Consider the following 19,651-nt stretch of genomic DNA (forward strand, 5'->3'; position numbering starts at 1 on the left):
ATTCATATAATATAAAATGCTTTATCATCTGATATTTTACTTAATTTAAATCGAGATACTCTCTTCTTGAGCTTGCTCACATTATTTCCAATTTCTTCCACTGCTGCCATTTTAAATAGCAATTTGCTACAAACGAAAGAGTATCACACACACACACAAACACACACACACACATGTAATAATGTATTACAGTGCAGTTGATATGACTTTTGCTATTTTATTGCAGGCAGAAGGCGAAGTTTCAAGTTGGAATTATCTTCTTTTCATTGGACTACTAGCCTCGGTTTCGACGATATATATTTTGAACTTGAGGTTCTACTCTTCTGTTTCAAGTATCACGTGGGAAATGAAAGATATCACCAATCTTTTGAAGAGTATTGATTTTAAACCGTTTGGTCGAGTGATTGGAAGAAATTTTCCTACAAAAGCCCCTTGTCGTTGGCCACCAGAACACCTTAGTAAGTATGTGCACGACAAAATAATACCGTTACTAATTTATTTACTAATTAAGAAGCTCGTTCCAATGCAAAACAAAATGACCATTTCTTTTACTGGAAATGTACACGTATTTAGAAAAAAAACGAATAAAGCAATAATATTTACCACGCAATTGTCTCTTTTGAATTTTAAAATATGTCAATCATATCAATGTTCACTTTTAACTCAAGAATATCAAGGCCTTAGATTCGAATACTGAATAAGAAAACGAGAAACAGCTTGATTAATGCACAAATAATGCGAGTTACGACACTCTTTCCTTAAAAAAACAAAACAGATTCATTGCCTTGGTGTAGCTATATATATAGTTTAATTAAGGATTGAATATTTGTGTTAAAACTGACTGTAGCATTCATGTCCAATATGTGCGACCGGTCAACGCTTTTATACGCAAATGAAACATCAAAAATGAAACATCCAACTCTTATAATCACATTTCATATGTTTTTCTTATTTTATTTCTTTAGTATTTTAGATATACATAGAAAATAGGCAATACTCAGTGGTCAATAAAAGTTATGTCCACTTAATTGTGGGCGTGGCCTATATAAATAGTTCGAAGATATGTTTATGGACTCATGAAACAGCACGTGTAAAGTCAATTATCCAATGAATTTAGCGTATTTTAATGATATGCACAGAGAATGTAATCATCATCATTATGCATCCCTGATGGGATTTGGTATATGATGGTGGTCAATACGTTGTTTATGGCAGTCTAACTTGTATACAATATATGTTCGTCAACATCTCATACTGCACGATAAAACGAAAAATATGCTTTGGTGATTTTAAAAAAAAAATGGTTTCTTTGAGGGGGATCGCATCATAGAAAAAAAGCTAGTTTCTTTCACATTATCTTTTTCTGATTTTTTCGATTCCAATGTTGGATGTTTACCGCCGAAAAGGCGGGGCTGTATATATTTGTTCATTGAATGATATATTCTGGCTTACTTTGTGCTTAAGTAGATAATGCTGTTGGTTTCATATTATTAAATGTGTGCCGGCTTAATAAAGAAGCCTTGCTCATAATTTTTGCATTTTTTTGACATTTTGACCTCTGACCCGAATAAGCCACAAACGCTTATTTCGTTTCTAAGAGCTATCTTTTTTGTATCGATTTCCATGATCTCATGCAGTTTGTTGGCAATATTGTTCAGGACTGTGGAATCTGAATTTGAATGGTAATTTGAAAGCGTATCACAAATTTAAAATGGATAATGCGCATTCTGCAATCGCCATAGCACCTTTATTATGCTTGCAGGTCTGGGTGTTAAAAGAATAGGCCTGCAGCAGCGCTAAGCTTGTCGTATAAGGCGACTAAATAGTGCTCAGAAACCTAGCCGGGGGCTAGGCGCTCTGCCCACAGAGCAACTGGGATGTGTGCCCCAGGTGGTGGAATGGGGTACCCCTGGCGTGTTACATGCTGGGGTTGTCAGGCTATAATACGGAAAACCTGACCGCAAACCATAGTGGTGCACCGTGTTGGGAAAGATGTCACGTTCCTCGCACGGTAAAGAACCCTGCTGTGGTATTCGATAGGAGTAGGAACCTTTGCGCTCCGCCATAGGAGGCTAAATTGCCCGACCTTACCCATCCCCCCTTTTTCCAGTGGCAATCAAAATTTGTCGACTCTATTATCCTTGTGACCCATCCTTTCTTTTTTTCATTTCATGTTCATTGTCTGAATATAGCTGAAATATTGCTGCTCGGACGTTAAACCCCAACAAACAAACAAACAATCATTATGCTTGCATGTTTGTGGATTTTAATTCACATTTGACCTGTATTTAATGCGCATTATATGTATCTGTTAAACAATGCAAATCAGAAAAATGAAAATGTAAGGAAAATTATATTGTCATAATTCGGATGTCCCACTTTATCTTCAACATCAGAACCATTAATGGGATACATTAAAGTACTGGTAAATGATGGGATATATACGAGTTGTTTCCCTTTAGTTTTAAGTTTACATAAAAAAAACACGTAAGCGGGACAGAAAACATCATGATTTCATGTTATACGTGTGTAATTTTCCGACCAAAAGTTACATTTTCAGTGCAAAATAACTTGAAAAAAATCAATCCATGACGTGAAAGGTGATTGTTCGATAGCTTGTGATTGATAGCAAAGATTGGCCCCAATACCATCTCCCCTTAGAAAATGAATGGTATTTTAGTATAGTGCTTATGGCCTTGATGAAATTTCTGGTGAGTCTTTCGTACCATCAAAATGGCTGTATGTTCATCGACATGGCGAATGTGTTGCCTCTATCTTGTTATGCATATGATATTTTTTTTTCAGATGGACGAGAGCCTTTAAATAGGACAGAGTATGACTTAGAAACATTGAATCGAGTCTACCCATTTATAGAGGGAGGACATTTTGCACCCTTTAATTGTATACCAAACAAAAAGGTCGCCATTATTGTGCCATATCGGGACAGAGAACCACAATTAAAGATCTTTCTCAATAATGTTATACCTCGGATCTGCAGACAGAAGCAAGAATTCGGTATTTACATTGTAGAACAGGTACTATTAAAAATATATTGCAAACAAAGAAACAAAAGTAAATAAGCAACCGGGACTCTATTAAAAACTGGGAGCATGGACCAAGGCGGCTCATAAATTGTCTTATTCGGGGTAGACGAAAAAGGAAAGGAAAACTACATTAGGTCGATTTTCGTCTTTTATGAATAGTTTTACTTCATTTATTTTTTGGCCTTTTACAGCTTGCATTATGGTATGGGTTTTGCCCATAATTGAAGACTGTGTGGAAAACTGTAGAATTTTAATTGTTCATTGCTTGGCATTTGGTGGATGACTAATGAAATCACACTACATATCCGATTTTTAACACACGTGGCCATAGGCCATGTGAGCTATTGCCATCACTTGGCGCCCGTCTTCTGTCGTCGTCGTTGTTTACAATTCTTCAAACATCTTCTCTGCAACTACAGAATGGATTTAGATGAAACTTTAAATGATTGTTCCTTAGAGTATTTTGCACAAAATGCCCGTCAGAATTTTTGATCTGTTAAAAAAACATGGAGGCCTTTCCTAAAAAAAGAAGATAGGGGTCAGACAGCAGATCTTTTTGCATATGTCTCCAAAGCCGTTAGATTTAACCAAATTCTGACACGGGGTAAACGTGTTTACCATGATGAGAACCATTTCTGCTTTAATTTTGGTGAAAACCTGTTGACCCATGTTTTAGTTATTGCCCTTTTTCGACATTTTTTGCTGTTTTTGATATTATTACTCACAAAATATTCTCCTCTGAAACTATTATACAGAATTCGATGAAAGTTGGTATTATTGTCTTTAGGGTATCCTGAACAAAATGACTGTGAAGATTTTCGATCGGTGAAAAACACACCGCCGCCGTTACTGAAATAGAACATAGGCCTCATACAGCAAATTTTTGCACATATCCCAAAAGCGGTTAGGTTTAACCAAAATCTGACATGGATAAAAGTGTTCAGCGGGATGAGATCTATCTCTGGTCAAATTCTGGTGAAAATCTGTTAACTCATGTTGGAGTTATTGCCCTTTTTTGATATTTTTTGTTGTTTTTGAAGTTATTAATTTTCAAAAGTCTTCTCCTCAGAATCTACTGCACATAAATTAATGAAAGTTGGTATTACTGTTTTTAGGGTATCCTGCACAAAATGACCGTTTGGATTTTTGATTGATGAAAAAACATGGCCGCTGTTACTAAAAATAGAATAAAGAGGTCGAAATACAGGTTATTTGCAAATAACTCAAAAAGGTTGAATTAAGCAAAATTCCGATGGAGTGTTATTACACGTTCACCATCAGGAAATGTACCTTTGCGAAATTTTCAAAATGATTTGTTGCCTGTTGTAGGATTTATGGCTTCTGAAACAGAACAGATGTACGCTCTAAAACCGATTGCAACAAAAAGTGATAAAAGTTGGCATAATTTTTTAGGGTTTCCTCTACAAACTGATCATTCAAAAACGTGGCCGTCGTTACTAAAAATAGAACATAGAGGTCATAAGATAAACAAGATATTCCGAGTTGACTGGCAGTGTTGAAATGATTTTTTAGGCGGCCACTTTCGAAATGGCTGCCATTTTACGACCATTTTTACCAGTTGCTCAAATTCCATCTTTAGGAAATTAGGCGTTTTAAGTTGAATGGTGATGACGAAAGATCGTTCTGCAAATGTATACTGCTCTAATGCCCCCTCAGACCTGGTGGAATAAAAGGGCATAGGGGGGACCCCTGCCCAAATTTTTTCAAGAGGTTCTAAAATACTTTAAAGTCATTTCTATCATTTTACAATGCCTTAGGTACTCTTCTGAACTTACAGCAGTCATAATATATGCTTTTTTCAGCATTTTTTTCAAACATGGTAACAAAGCATGATACGTTTACTTATTTAGTTAATAGGGTATGGTACCTTTACTTATTTAGTTAATAGGGTATGGTTTGACAAAAATGTTTTTAAAGATAGTACTTGTTAATGCTTAACAACACATTCCATGATTGATTGATTGATTGATTTTCTTTATTTCCTCCAAAAGATTAAGATTCATAACACAAGAAAAAAAATCACAAATATAATACAAAAATCACTTGACAAAATAGAAAACTATACACACATAATTAAATACACAAACTGATGCAATACCTTTTATACCATGTAAATAATACTGTATTAAAAAAGAATAGATAATACAAAATTTTAGGTAGCATATATTGAGTAAGATACACTTACATGTAATTGAATGTTAAATACTAGTATTGAATCTTAACTCAAAAATAACTTTCCTGAAGTTAGTGTACAATTTATTTATCTGACCTGCGACAGATAGCATTAGCTGGTACCATATGTCAGTCTAGTTCATTAGCAAATTCGGTAATGCCACCAAGGAATGCTATAAGAGTGTCATCATCCTCTTGGTTAAATAATTTAAGTGAATAGTGTACTGGAAGTAAGTCCACAATGCCGTAGAACATTGAGTTTCTATCATTCATAAGCGATTCACAATGAAGTATGGAATGTTTGACTATGTCGTCAGTAAATCGGTCACAAAGAGAGCATTGTCCACTTATAATAGCTAGAGACCCTAGATAAGTTAACGCCATAAGTTCATTGCGTTTGCAATGGTGCTTGGAACAAAGTCTAACAAATCTGTGTTCTGTTAAAGAATGGTGGATTTTGAAATATCGCCAAAGGTCAGGTCGTTGTTGTACCAATAATTTCCATTTGTTTTCTTCATAAATAGTTATTGTTTGACTTACGACTTTTAACCAGAGTCTCTTGTCCGGAATGAAAGTTTCTTCAATGAAGTGCTCAAGGAATGATGACATATCATATTCGAATAAAGTTCGAACGAGATCGTAAGTCAAAGATGATTTGTCAAGTTTGCCATAAATTATATTTGCAAGCCTTAGGTTAAATAACTGTTTATGAGTTGTCGTTACCGACGCTCTACACGACCGACCAAAGAATAACATTTTAAACTTGTCTATCAATCCCTCTATAGACCACAGTCCTAAGTCACTTAAAGATAAAGCAGTGAACGTTTGACAAAACAATATAGAACGAGTAAAGTATCTTTGAGTCTGTTCCCACATAGGTGTTTCGGTTTTTTGTTCAACTGACCCCAAAGTTCACATCCGTAAAGGGCTGTATGTAGAATTACACGTTTCCATACAACGGTATTGCCACCGGTGACATGCCATTCGAGTTTACACCTACTGTGTGTAGTGAGTGCAAGTAACGTTTCAGTTTTTTACAAGCATTATCAGTTCTATCAAACGTCCGGGCATGATAGTCTATGAGAGTTCCAGCATATGTGATTTTGTCTATCCTGTTAATAGTTTGATTACCAAATTGAAAATCTAAATTACTTTTCCGCAGATGTCTCTTAGAAGTAAACAGTAACACATTACTTTTCAAAGCATTGTATTTCGTACAGACTTATTATAGTACCGTGACGAAATGAAGCAGGTATGCATTCAGAAGTCATAATCATGTTATACAGTTTACAGACGTGTGCTAATACTCGTTTTCCGCCATAAATAATATATTCATTACAAACGTTGTCTGGACCAGGGGCTTTCCCACACTTCAAAGTTTTTAACTGCACTTTAATTTCATCAACAGTAATTGACTTTTATATTTCGTATATGCGTTCAGTCTTCATATTAAAATACGACTGCACAAGAAATGTAATATCGTCGATACAAAATAAAATAAGGGGTGTGTTTTTTTTTCTGCGAGATCTTTATGGAAGTTGGAATTGAAAGGTTTTTCGATTGAAAATAAAACTTGCCGATATATTAGAGTTTAAAGATGGTGACTGCGCGTCTACTTCCGTGTTAATTAAATTTTCATGAATAGAGGGCGTGATAATCAGGCTTTAGATTACGGTGGCAGATAAATATTTTTTTGGAATATTCGTGGGAACGACATTATACCTTGAGGGAACGATATAATTATCTTGTGGAATGACATAAATTTTGGGAACAAGAAGTTATGTTTAGGGAACGACATATACATATTTTACACGACCCCATTCTGCCAACATATCAAATTAATTTAGTAGATACATATATATACACGTAAAATGAAAAAAAAAAAAAAATCAGGTAAGTTCTATATGGCAATCTACAGTGAAAATAAATTGTGTTGCCTGGTCAGTTGTGGGCTAGTAGGTGAAACAATTGGGATAGACTTCCCGCGAAATACATGTCACGTGACAATTAATATAAAGAAGTCGTACATGTGTATACGAGTAATCGTGTTCTTTATCACCGAATCATAAGAAATTGTACATAAATAAAAGCATTATCCAATGAAATCTTCAAATTATTCACAATATAAATATTATAGAAGAATAAGTACCAAAACATAACAAATTTTTTTTTATTTCTACTAACAAAATTCCAAATTTCAGACGACAGGTGCCCCTTTTAACAGAGGCATGTTGGCGAATATAGGTTATAAAGAGGCAATGAGTGAGCTAAATTACGACTGTATAGTGATACACGATTTAGACATATTACCGGAAGACGACAGGAACTATTACACATGCGCAAATAATCCGATCCACATGGCTGTCAAAGTAGAACAGTTTGCATACAAGTAAGAAACTATTAAGATGTTTATCAGTGATTTAAACTGACGTAAAGATGAATTATATGAAAAAGTTACTCACCTAGAAGCAAGACTAGAATGCTTCTGAGGGATTTTGCCGGCCTACCCAAGGCCTGCTCAATTGAAGTTAAAAATACAGTCATGTGTCAGACAGAACAAGTTCCTTTTTACTGTTCGCACTCTACCAAGGTGGTGAGTCGACTTACCTCATTTTTTTTTCATTCTCGTACCCTTCACAATACGATATCGGAATGTTGATGTATTGTATCAATATAAAAAGTAACTTCTATAAATCACAAAGATTGAAGTTTTTAGACTATAGATACATGTGTACAGTGAAACCTGTCTTGAAATAACCCCGAATAATCCAGACTAATACCGCTTTATATATCAATTTAATTTTAACAGAATGAATATATATGTGACAAAGAGACAACAATCCGTCCGGGATGAAAAATGTCAACTCATGGCCACACATTGTATTATTAATTGTGTTTTGAACCGTGGTAAACCGAACCAATTTTAGACTGAAAGGGTTACGGTTTTAACAGGTTTCACTTTAGAAAAAAGTCAGCACCTGTATAAACAAAGGCAAGTTTTGTTCAGAAATATTGGCCAAATTACTGTAGTTTTTGCACCAGAATATATTTGGTCTTTTGGAAGTTTTGGGCGATAGGCGCTTTATATTGTCATGCACCTCTCTCAGAATGCTTGTTTTTTTTCTCTTGCAATGGACCAGTCACACGATACAGATAATTCTTAAATTCTCATATGATTTATTGTTAATTTTGTACTAACTAACTTTCTTACACCTCTAACTTTTGACAGGTTACCCTATGATGTTTTTGCTGGTGGCGTCACATCATTCACGTCGGAACAGTTTAAAACGATAAATGGTTTTTCTAACCAGTTTTTCGGTTGGGGCGGTGAAGATGATGATCTGTATAGTAGGTATGAGGTAACTGTGTACATATATTCGATGAAAACAATCTTTCAGTACATGTTTCTTTGGCATACAAAAAAAATCATATATAAAATATAGCAAATTTCGGTATGCAGTATAAGTGTTCGAAGAAGCAGCCTCTCATCGGCAGCATCAGAACAAAATGCGTAGGAACATCAAGATTTAAAAATAAGTATTCAAAACAAAAAATATCAAGATGAGTTCTATCCATGTATATAATGAGAATGGATGTGGTGAATATGACTTGTCAAAGAGACAACAACCCCACCGGGATGAAAAATGTCAGCTCAACGCCACGGGTCTTCAATGAATGTGTTCTATATTTAATACAAGGAATTTTGGGGTTTCGAATTTTGATCTACTGCGATTAGTAGTCTAGATCAGATACGTTTGACTCTGTTTATAAAAACCCAAGAGGACCTTTTATCCACCACCAGTATTGTTGATCCATTGGCTTCTAAAAACAACAAGTACTATCTTTTAAAAAGGATAGCCGACAAAGTAAAATTTGTTCTTTTTTACTTATAACTTTCTACATTTCATTCAGGAAATAACCCATGGCACCCAATTTCAATTTCCGATGCTGTTTTTGAATGCCACTGAGTTATCAGTATTTGGCCAATCGGGAAACAGAATTGCGGCCATGTGACTTGCGATTTCACAGACAAGGGTCTTTGAGATCAAAGTGTAAAAAGCGAAACTATACCGGCTGCGTCAGAAAAAAAATACTAATCATTTAAACATTGCAAACTTCGGAATCGGTACACTTTACACGTGTTCCAAGGAGTACCCTCTCATCAGTAGTAGAACCAAATACTTACGATATTCAAGATTCATAAAGTGTATTGATAGAAAATTGAACCAAAAAAAAAATCTACAGTGATTTTTAGGTAAAGTTAACGAATTTCGTTATTTAAGAAATTGAGGCCAAACTCAGTACTTTACACCGCCCCTTTATGCAAATTAGAGCTGCATCAAGGGGCAGAAATGAAGATAATGACTAAAAAAATTAAATATAGAACACGAAATATGAGTACTCCTGAAATTGTAGTAGAGTGGGAATGGTTAAAAAACAAAGAAAACTTTTAATGGAAAAATGGTTTATAAAAGAACAATGATTGAAACACTGAATTTTTAGTGAGTAGAATCTTTTGACCTAACTGATTTCTTTCCTGTAAACCAATATTACATTAATCTCTTCTTACAGAATACGTAACAAAAACATGTCATTAACTCGACCATTTGAGCAACATGGGCATTGCGGTAGTGTCAAACACAAGCAAGCCAATAAAAAGAATAACAGGTAAAAATATATAAATTTCTAAATTATATCTTCTCGTCAACAAGTTCTAAAAGAATATGATGTAACTGTCAGTCAGTCCTTAACCCACTTGCAAACACTAGAAACGACATCCTCCGTAGGACTTACATGTATACCATGCTTAGCAGTTACGTAGTGCTTGTAAATATCGTTGTGCCTTTTGTACCTTACGATGTTGGAAGTCACTAATTTGATTCTGTGTAGAGTGAAAGGATTCCATGCATTACATTACTCTTTTTCTTTTGAATTTTACCCGGTGCAGGTCCATATGTTAAAAGAATAGGCCTGCAGCAGCGCTAAGCTTGTCGAAAAAGGCGACTAAATAGTGCTCAGAAACCTAGCCGGGGGCTAGGCGCTCTGCCCACAGAGCAATTGGGATGTGTGCCCCAGGTGGTGGAATGGGTTACCCCTGGTGTGTTACATGCTGGTGTTGTCAGGCTATAATACGGAAAACCGTGTTGGGAAATATGCCACGTTCCTCGCACGTTAAAGAACTCTGCTGTGGTATTCGATAGGAGTAGGAACCTTTGCGCTCCACCACAGGAGGCTAAATTGCCCATCCCTTCCTTTTATCTTGTGGCAATCAAAATTTGTCGACCCTATTATCCTTGTGCCCCATCCTTTTTTTCATTTCATCATTTCATGTTCATTTTGTCATCCATTTCATGTTCATCGTCTGAATATAGCTGAAATATTGCTGCATGGACGTTAAACCCCAACAATCAATCAATCAATCTTTTGAACTTTCACCACTTTTGATAGAATATATATTGTATAACTAAGCAGTGTTCGTTGTTCAGTAAAACCTGTGTAAGCCATACCCTGAATAAACCGAAAACTTGCCTAAAGCAGAAACGTTTGGAAGTTGCATTACACCAGTTTGAATGTATTTTTAACCTAGGTAAACAAACCGCATGTCTAAAGCGAACACACACTACAGTCCAAATTGGGTTCGATTCAAACAGGTTACACTGTAATACAATGTTATTTGAATTTCAGATTTGACATTTTGCGAACGTCTTACAGACTTTATGATAAGGACGGTTTGAACAATCTGGATTATACCTTGATAAAAAAGTCTCAGAAAAAACTTTACTCATGGATATATGCCCATATTGACGTAAATACGGTCAAAGAGGTAAATATATACAGACCTTGTGCTTAAATCAAATTCTTCTCGTTCTTTGGTGTATGGGAAAGAGGGATATGGCACAGAAAGATAAATGGATTTAGGGAAATTAGAAAGGAGAATGTCGTATATGAAAAGGAATGGGAATTAAGAATGGTGTTTGCAGATAGGAAATGGGGACAGTAGTGAGTGCATTAGGAGAATGGATTAGGGTAAAAGGAATTGGGAAAGTGGTGAGTGTACGAAGAGAATGGTGTAGGGGATTTGATATAAGTAATGAAAATTCCTGTTACCCGTAAAATGTGTTTTAATTAATCAAAATAAGATTTAATTTAAAATTTGATTTAAAAGAATAAAAAATCAATTTGAATTATGTATCGAATGGTTATTTGATCATGGGAATGGGTAATGTATTTTGTATAATATGGTAAATATTAAAAAATCGTTGTAGCTATTACTATATATGAAGACATTTCAACTGCATCAATTTTTAATTTTTAATATTTTGTGGTTAAATAAAGAATTTTGTTAAAGACAGGACATTGTACCTAACAACTGTGGCTGTAATCGGTTACAAACAGTGAATTAATAGAAGTTTTTTTTTAATTTCTTTTTCTTTGAAATTGATTGTTATAAAAAACATTTAATGAATAATGGTGCAATAGGTTTAAATACCCGTTTAACTTCCTGTGGTAAGTTAGTGATCTAGTTGGCGATGAATGTCCAGATTGAAACTCATATTAACAAGAACGGTCTATTATTATAAATCGATCTGTCCATACTTCATCACTCAGTATTGATGCCATATGTATATTATTTATATTATTCTGACAACACTTGGAATCACTAATGGCGGACCCGAGGGAGGGGGTAGGTGTTTCGGGGTTTGAGACCCACTATTTTGGTTGGAAAATTTGATAATTTCTTGCAAAAATAAGCATGGGAATTTGAATAAATAATTGCCTAGAGCAAATAATAGCCTGGATCCCCTCCCATTTTCCACCGTCACTAGAACCACTAATTTGTTATTAATTTACTTTTTAAGGACACGATCGAATTTCACCTTTTATATTATTAAAATCTTAATCCTATTTCTTCATGCTTTTTTTTCAGGGCATTAAGAGAATTATGCTTAAGTCAAGAAAACGGTAAAAAACGAAAGACAAAAACTGAGTAATGACATGATAACGAAGGACGAAAAATCAAGAAGGCTTATCTAATGACCGTAAATAAAACGGATACCAGTGTTGAACATGTCACCTTGCAAATTATAATGCAGATTATTTGACCAAATAAATATATGACTTAGCTTAAAGTGGCGGTGTAATAGGACTTCGTACCTCCATCTATGCGTCGTCAACAACAAAACTTTTCTTTCAGTATGGAACGCCATAACTGTCTTAACTGGTCGATTGTATTTATACGCGGTGCTGTTTTCTTTATATTCGATACTTTCTTATTTATATGCGGTTGTATTATCTTGATATGCGGTTGTTTTATCTTGATATGCGGTTGTTTTACCTTTATATTCGGTGGGTTTACCGTTATATGCGGTGGTGTCATCTTTATATGCCTTGGTTTGCCCTTAATATGCAGTGGTTTTATTTATATATGCGGTGTATTTTTCTACATCAGCACTCTTCTTTATATGCTGTTTATACGACGTTATATGCTGTTCGAACTTCATTATATGCTGTGAAAAGGCTTTAATTATCTAAATGTAAGGCTTAAATGTTTGGAATTTTTAAACATGATCAATTTTGTACAGCACATTGTAAAAAAAATCGAAGAAATTTTGCAAGAATTAGGCTTCGAGAATCTTGTAGAATCATTTCTAAAGGAAAAAATAACACCCGACATTATTGGACATCTATCTATTTCTCGAATAGAACAGTTAGGTGTAAAAGATAGGTCGGAAATGATGAAATTACATCTGAAATACTTGCCTTCTGGAAGTCGAAACCAAGTAAAAAATTTCGAGATTCCAAAAGAATTACTTGAACACTTATTAGAAAGCAACTTTACAATTATATATATATATATATATGTGTGTGTGTGTGTGTGTGTGTGTGTGTGTGTGTGTGTGTGTGTGTGTGTGTGTGTGTGTGTGTGTGTTCTGTATAGAAAAATGAGGATGCACGATTTAATCAAGCATGACTTTGATGACGTTAGTTTAAACATATTTATTAATTTATTTGCATATTTTAAGACCAGATCAAAACAATGGAATGAAATGAATTAAATACTTAGAGCATTAATTATATCAACCTCTTCACTTTGCATCTAACTCGCCAAATACACGTTATGAACATTAGAGCACTTAGTCTATTTCCTTGAGCTATGCTATATATCAATAATATAATTATTATTCATGATTTCAGGAGACGGATTAATATTAAACTTTAAGTCTTGTTTCTGAATCCCGTAATTAATTTGCTATAGTTCATTTCATTCTATTGTTTTGACTTGGTGTTAAAATATGCAAATAAATTAATAAATATGTTTAAACTAACGTCATCAAAGTCATGCTTGTAAAGTTGCTTTTTAATAAGTTTTCAAGTAATTCTTTTGGAATCTCGAAATTTTCACCTTTTTTACTTGGTTTCGACTTCCAGAAGGCAAGTATTTCAGATGTAATTTCATCATTTCCGACCTATCCTTTATACCTAACTGTTCTATTTGAGAAGTAGATAGATGTCCAATAATGTCGGGTGTTATTTTTTCCTTTAGAGATGTTTCTACAAGAATCTCGAAGCCTAACTCTTGCAAAATTTCCTCGATTTTTTTTTCACAATGTGCTGTACAAAATTAATCATGTTTAAAAGTTCCGATTATTTAAGCCTTACATTTATATAATTAAAGCTTTTTTACAGCATATAATGAAGTTCGAACAGCATATAAAGTCGTATAAACAGCATATAAAGAAGACTATTGATTGTAACTATTTGGTAAAACCACGAATCAAGTTAAACCTTCTATTGAAAACATAGATGAAAAACTTCAATTCTAATTTTGAGTAGGTAAGTTATTTCTAGTCAAACAGGTTGCAGCCTGTCCTGTGGTGTGAGAGTTACCAATAGGTGACATTGAGCATTTTTCATCCCGTCGAGGTGGTTGACTCTTTAGATATTCGCCATATCAATTTCCCCTTATATTGTCGACATGCAATATCGATGAGTATATGATGTGTATTAATGACGTCTGTCTGCCTGTCTGTCCATCAGTTCTGACTCAGGGCTAAGCTTATTTTATTTGTTAATTTTGCATGTTTGTTTTTGCCTTTTTTTTGTATTTTTCATTTCTGAACCAATCTTTGTTAAAGCATCATAGTTGTGTTTTAAAATATGCATTTTTGCAGTCTTCTTGGTGTGAATATGTAATAAATACGTAATTTTGTTGTTGAATTCTGATGGTTCGACGGGGCATCATTGTAATGCTGACTTAATTGCAAATGATAATTCATGAGATTACGTGTTTGTTTAAGTTTTATTTCTTAAAAAAAACATTTATTTGTTTAAATCAGATATGAATTGTGTAACTTATTTTAATTTGTTTGTTTGTTTGTTTGTTTGTTTTTTTGTTTGTTTGGTTTTTTTTTTGTGGAGTATGGAAAATGTTATTGTATGTTAGAACACTGTAGCACTCTTGAATAACTAGTATATGTAAAATAGTCCTTAAGTCCATAGGTAAGCATGTACCAAAAGCTCAATCAGTACATTTGTAAGTAACTATGTTTTACAGCGAGTTAAATGGTTCACTTTGGGAAATAAGTCTTCTTTTGATTGAGTTACCATTACCTGTTGAACTTCTTAGGGTAGGTACCTGAACAATTGTCAAGGACGTTTCTATCAAACATATATTTAAAATACCTTTGATGTAATGGAAAGTTGTATTCTCCTTGTCAAGTGTCCAGTAAACAACATAGGACATCTCATCAGGTTATGGACATTCAATCAAGGAACAACCAGCTCAATTTACCTGGAGTTCACTAATGACGCTTGCTATTAAGTATCTGTCTTAGTAAGAATTATGCAAAATCTGAAAAATGTGACACACACCAAAAAAGGCTAAATATTTTTAGTTTTGTAATTGTTTTATGGGTCTGTATTATGAAATGTGTGATTATTCATTCAAATCTGATGCTCCCAGGAGATTATCAACATTGAAAATCCAATATATTCTATTGTATTTGAGTGTCATTTACAGTTATCTCCCTTAATTTTGAAATATACTGTGCATTCTATATAATTTTTATCTCCTAAGAACACGGATTGTATGAAAAAAGTTACTTTCTGTTTACAATGGCAATTCAAACAAAATATCAAAAATAAAATTATGTAGGCTTTTAACCCATGAATCACATTTTGCATGATTCTAGGCTGAAGTGCTACTTTTGATCATTGTATGCTTAATATGTTTTTATTCTAATTTTCCGAGTTTAACTTGATAAGGATATTTTTCACTGAAAGACTAACAAAAAATATAGCCTTGTTTCCTGCTACCGGCAAGAAAAATATAGGATAGGTAGGGAATTTTTTTTTCAAAGAAAAATTTATATTGAGTTAATGGGGAAACAATTTCAACTTTAACAGTGTTTGACCCACAGTGGTCATATAATGTTTAGGGTATGTACAAAAACTAGGGTAGGTAGGGTTGTAGGAAACCGACATTATTTTTGGGCCCAAAATAAACATTGTGCAATTCTAGACTCTTATCAGTATTACTTAAAAAGTAAATTTAAATAAAAACTAAAACGGTACATTGTACGTTTCAAGATAAACACATTATACAAATGTGGGTATCGTGAAAATCGAATTACATTTTGCACATATACTGCATTTCATTTACTGTTTTATCGTTCTCAATCTGAATTTGTGTACATTAAAAATTCTAAAAACTGCTGACTTAAAAATAAATAAAAAAACAGAAAAGTTTTTTGCAGTTATACTTTATTTTTTAATTTACTGGCAAATTAACCCAGAAACTGTACATGATCCCATTGCAACACCGCATGTGATGCCTATGGGTGGACCGCATCCTGCAAAACAAGTGCCTGCAGTAAAAATTGCACAAATGACACAGCTTACGGTTGAAGCAATACATCCACCTCTAACAGCCGCACAAGCGCGGGTTCTCGTATATTCGTCACATCGTGTGTCCCTTTTTGAACTATTAATTTGTCCAAAATCTTGAAGTATTTTCTCGCCAGATTCTTTTGCCATCGCCTCGACGTCGGAAAATTTTTTTATAACATTCAAAACTTCGTCATTATTCAGTATGCAGTCTGAAAAATGCGTCCCACACTGATGGCTGTCTTTTACGGATTGACCATACTTCGCCGCTTTGATAAGTTCCTCAATACTATGGAAGTTCTTCAAGATATCTAATGCCTTAGATTTCTGTTCTTCACTGATATGTTCCCCTTTAACACTTCCAGACGTCAATGAAGCTATAAAACTCGCAGGATTATGGGAATAGCGATTAAAATCGGATTCTGGTAGAGCTGCTAAGACGCATATAATTTTTTCTACGCATTGGTCATGATCATGTTCTTTTAAGTTTTCGTTCTGCTTCTCAAGTTGAGCTTCCAGTGAGCCTCTCCGATATCTTAGATTAGTGCCCGTTTCTATGGTAGAAACTGTCGTTATGGTAACCAAACCAACAAGAACAGTAATTGCTCTCAACATTTTCACAGCTATCAAAATATAAAATGAAAAAAGGTTAGTTTACATGGAAAAACTATTTCTATGATAAATTATCAAACTTTCTGTATAACAGCAATGGTGTATACGACCATTATGTTTTAACATAAATATCTGACGACATAACAATCTAACAGGTCGAGATAACTATCTGACGTGTCGTCATAAATCTCTTAGAAATAGGTAGCGAAAATTCAAATAAACTATTTTTTTACGACGCAGTCGGTTTAGTTTCGCTCTTTATCCTTTGACCTTTAAGGCGCTGTTCCATGGAAACGCAAGACACCTGATCGAAATTCTGCTTCCAGATTGGCCAAATACTGTTAACTTATTGGCGTTCGAAAAACTGAATCGGAAATTGAAATTGCGTGCCATGTGTTATTTCCTGAATGAAATGTAGAAAATCATAAGTGAAAAGAACAAATTTTACTGCGTCGGCTATCTTTTTTTAAAAAGACTGCTTGTTTTTAATTACTACATCAATAAAAGAGTTAACCTTGTAATTTCAATTAATGACCTAGCACAAGATTGATACTCCAACCGTATTCCAATTATTACAAAGTGACGGTTTTATTTTTTCTGTCTATGTACGAATAACCTCAATCACGTGGTGCTCACTATATACATTTATGTCTAACTGGATAGTTTTAAGTATGTACTACAGGCATTGAGATTATTTCAAACAGACAGAAAACTATAACAGTCATTCTTTTTAATTTAATATTAGCATCAAAATTTTACGAGTTGTTCATTAGAAAAGGACGATGGCGTCCGTCACATTACTAAATGACGGACAAAATTTTGCATCCAATCAAAAAGCGTGCTACTTCCGAAATTGAATTTTCATACAGTGGCCTACCTATTGTTTAACGTTGTGCTTTGGATGGGATAAATGTGTCCTAGTTATCTTTATACACCACAAGTGGCAATACGAGAAATTTCCATGAAAGTTATATACATGAACAAGTATGGCTTCCGGTAACTTTTCATGACCATTGCTCTTCAAGTAATATTTCGCCAAGCATTTCTGCTAAAGGAGACAACTAATTTTTTATTTTACTGGCAACACATTTTGCAGCGTTATTTTTTTCTGCAGTAATTGATTGCTTGACGTTTAGTTTAATCATAATACCAGTGATTTATCGATAACTCAAATTGTGAAATAAATTCCGTAATTCCACGCTCGGACTTTCTCACGCCAAAGCTTCACAATACGAATATCAGTCCATGTCCACAAAATTTCAAATTAATGTTAGAAATAGCAATTTTATATTATGTACAAAATCTTTATCATAAATATGATAATCAATTGGTAAACGTGAATAATTAATTATATTATATCTCGCGCCTAGAACGCTTCAAAGATTTTACTTATGAGCGGAACACATAGTGTATACTGGGGTCTAGATGTCTGTTTAATGTTCCATACCTTAAAATATGGGAGGTTGGTGAGTGATTTCTTTTCTTTATTAAATTATTTTATTTTTGGTTAATTGGGAAAAAATGTCAAGTTTAACGGTGCTTTTAACAAATTGTCCATTAAAATGCCAGGGTATGCACAAAAAAAAGGTAGGTAGGGAAACACTCAATTTTTTTTTCTTTTTTTTTTTTTTCTTTTCTTTTTTTTTTTTTTTTTGTATTTGACCTAATGATTATGTGACATTCGTTTGAATCATTAATTGGTTTATTGTCAAGACAGTACGCTTACGATTATAAGGGTAATTAGCGAAAATATACATGTACATGTACGATTCAAATACCCGCACAGGACCAAAAATACTATTGCAGATACATGTAAGTTGTAATAGTTGAAAGTGTTCATTTTCAATTAAACACAAGTCACTTCAAAGCAACTTTTTTGCGACTTGCGTTTTTCTTTTCCCTCTTCACAGTGCTTTTCAAGCAAGAATCAGGCAAACGGAAAGTTTCTTTATAATTCTTAATGTTCCGATCCGGTTTTTAAAAATAACCATATAGACTTCTTAGGTTTGCCGTTATATTTCCTCACTTAAACTGGAAACTAATGACTCTTTTCAAAATTGGCAAATTCCATTCACAAATAATTTTGTGGTCTTTACGTATCTTTTGCTAGTCATTGGGTAAGTAGGTGTGGCTGTGAATACCTACTGAATACACAAACTAAAAGAAATCTAATACAAGATGAGTAGATCATATCCATGATGGATGGCTTTTTCTACAAACAAACTTTGATTTATTTACCTGATAAGACTATAATAGTTGGACGTAGTTGATGTGCGGCGTATGGCATTGGCAGTGAAGTATGTTCGTGTTAAAGAGAGGGGGTAACCCGGAAAACCTAGATACTTAACTCGTTAACAAAAAAAATGCTTCATAGATACCTTACTTGGCAACTGAATCCCTTCCTCAAAAATAATTTTATCAAAATTCTAATAGTACTCGCTTCAAAGCTCTTAAGACCACAGCCATGGTAAAAGAAGAGATAAACACATGACCAACATTTTGTGCAACTCATAGGCTGCATCTATTAAAAAAAGCGAAGAAACTAGTAGAATCAAAAGAAATCATGCTAACTCCATTTTGTCTTTTTTTTTTCACTGGCTTGCCATTTAAGTCATTATTTAACCTCTCGGAAGAAGAATTATAATTATATTGCCTAACAATACCATTTAATAACAATGCAACAAATATTTCTATAGCTTTTCGTGCACTGTTGTCGTTTTCACTCATAAATAATAGGAATATGTGTAACACATGGACATTACACTTTAACATGCTATTTGTTAAGCCATTACTCATATTGTTATTTTTCCAAGCTAGTAGCCCTTTGACCAAAAACAATTTATTCTACAAATTTCAAGTAAATAAAAGCGATGCCGTTAACCTATTGTTTGTATGTACCTTTTGCTTGTATCTGA

General features: G+C 34.0%; 1 protein-coding gene across 4 annotated transcripts in view; it reads left to right on the top strand.

Annotated features, from left to right (window-relative positions):
* Positions 1-12,797, top strand: part of LOC148613980 (beta-1,4-galactosyltransferase 5-like) — a 93,425-nt gene extending 80,628 nt beyond the window's left edge. For all 4 annotated transcript variants that reach the window (XM_088587678.1, XM_088587676.1, XM_088587675.1 and 1 more), the window contains exons 3-9: positions 227-458; positions 2,806-3,035; positions 7,439-7,626; positions 8,467-8,589; positions 9,810-9,905; positions 10,923-11,061; positions 12,166-12,797. In XM_088587678.1, the coding sequence (XP_088443804.1) occupies positions 227-458; positions 2,806-3,035; positions 7,439-7,626; positions 8,467-8,589; positions 9,810-9,905; positions 10,923-11,061; positions 12,166-12,204 (1,047 nt within the window). In that variant the 3' untranslated portion in view covers positions 12,205-12,797. The remainder of the gene's footprint in view (positions 1-226; positions 459-2,805; positions 3,036-7,438; positions 7,627-8,466; positions 8,590-9,809; positions 9,906-10,922; positions 11,062-12,165) is intronic.
* Positions 12,798-19,651: the final 6,854 nt, after the last annotated feature.

Source organism: Perna viridis, chromosome 6 (assembly GCF_037379345.1).
Source record: "Perna viridis isolate PV_CMFRI_1.1 ecotype Kerala chromosome 6, ASM3737934v1, whole genome shotgun sequence".
Taxonomy (NCBI): domain Eukaryota; kingdom Metazoa; phylum Mollusca; class Bivalvia; order Mytilida; family Mytilidae; genus Perna; species Perna viridis.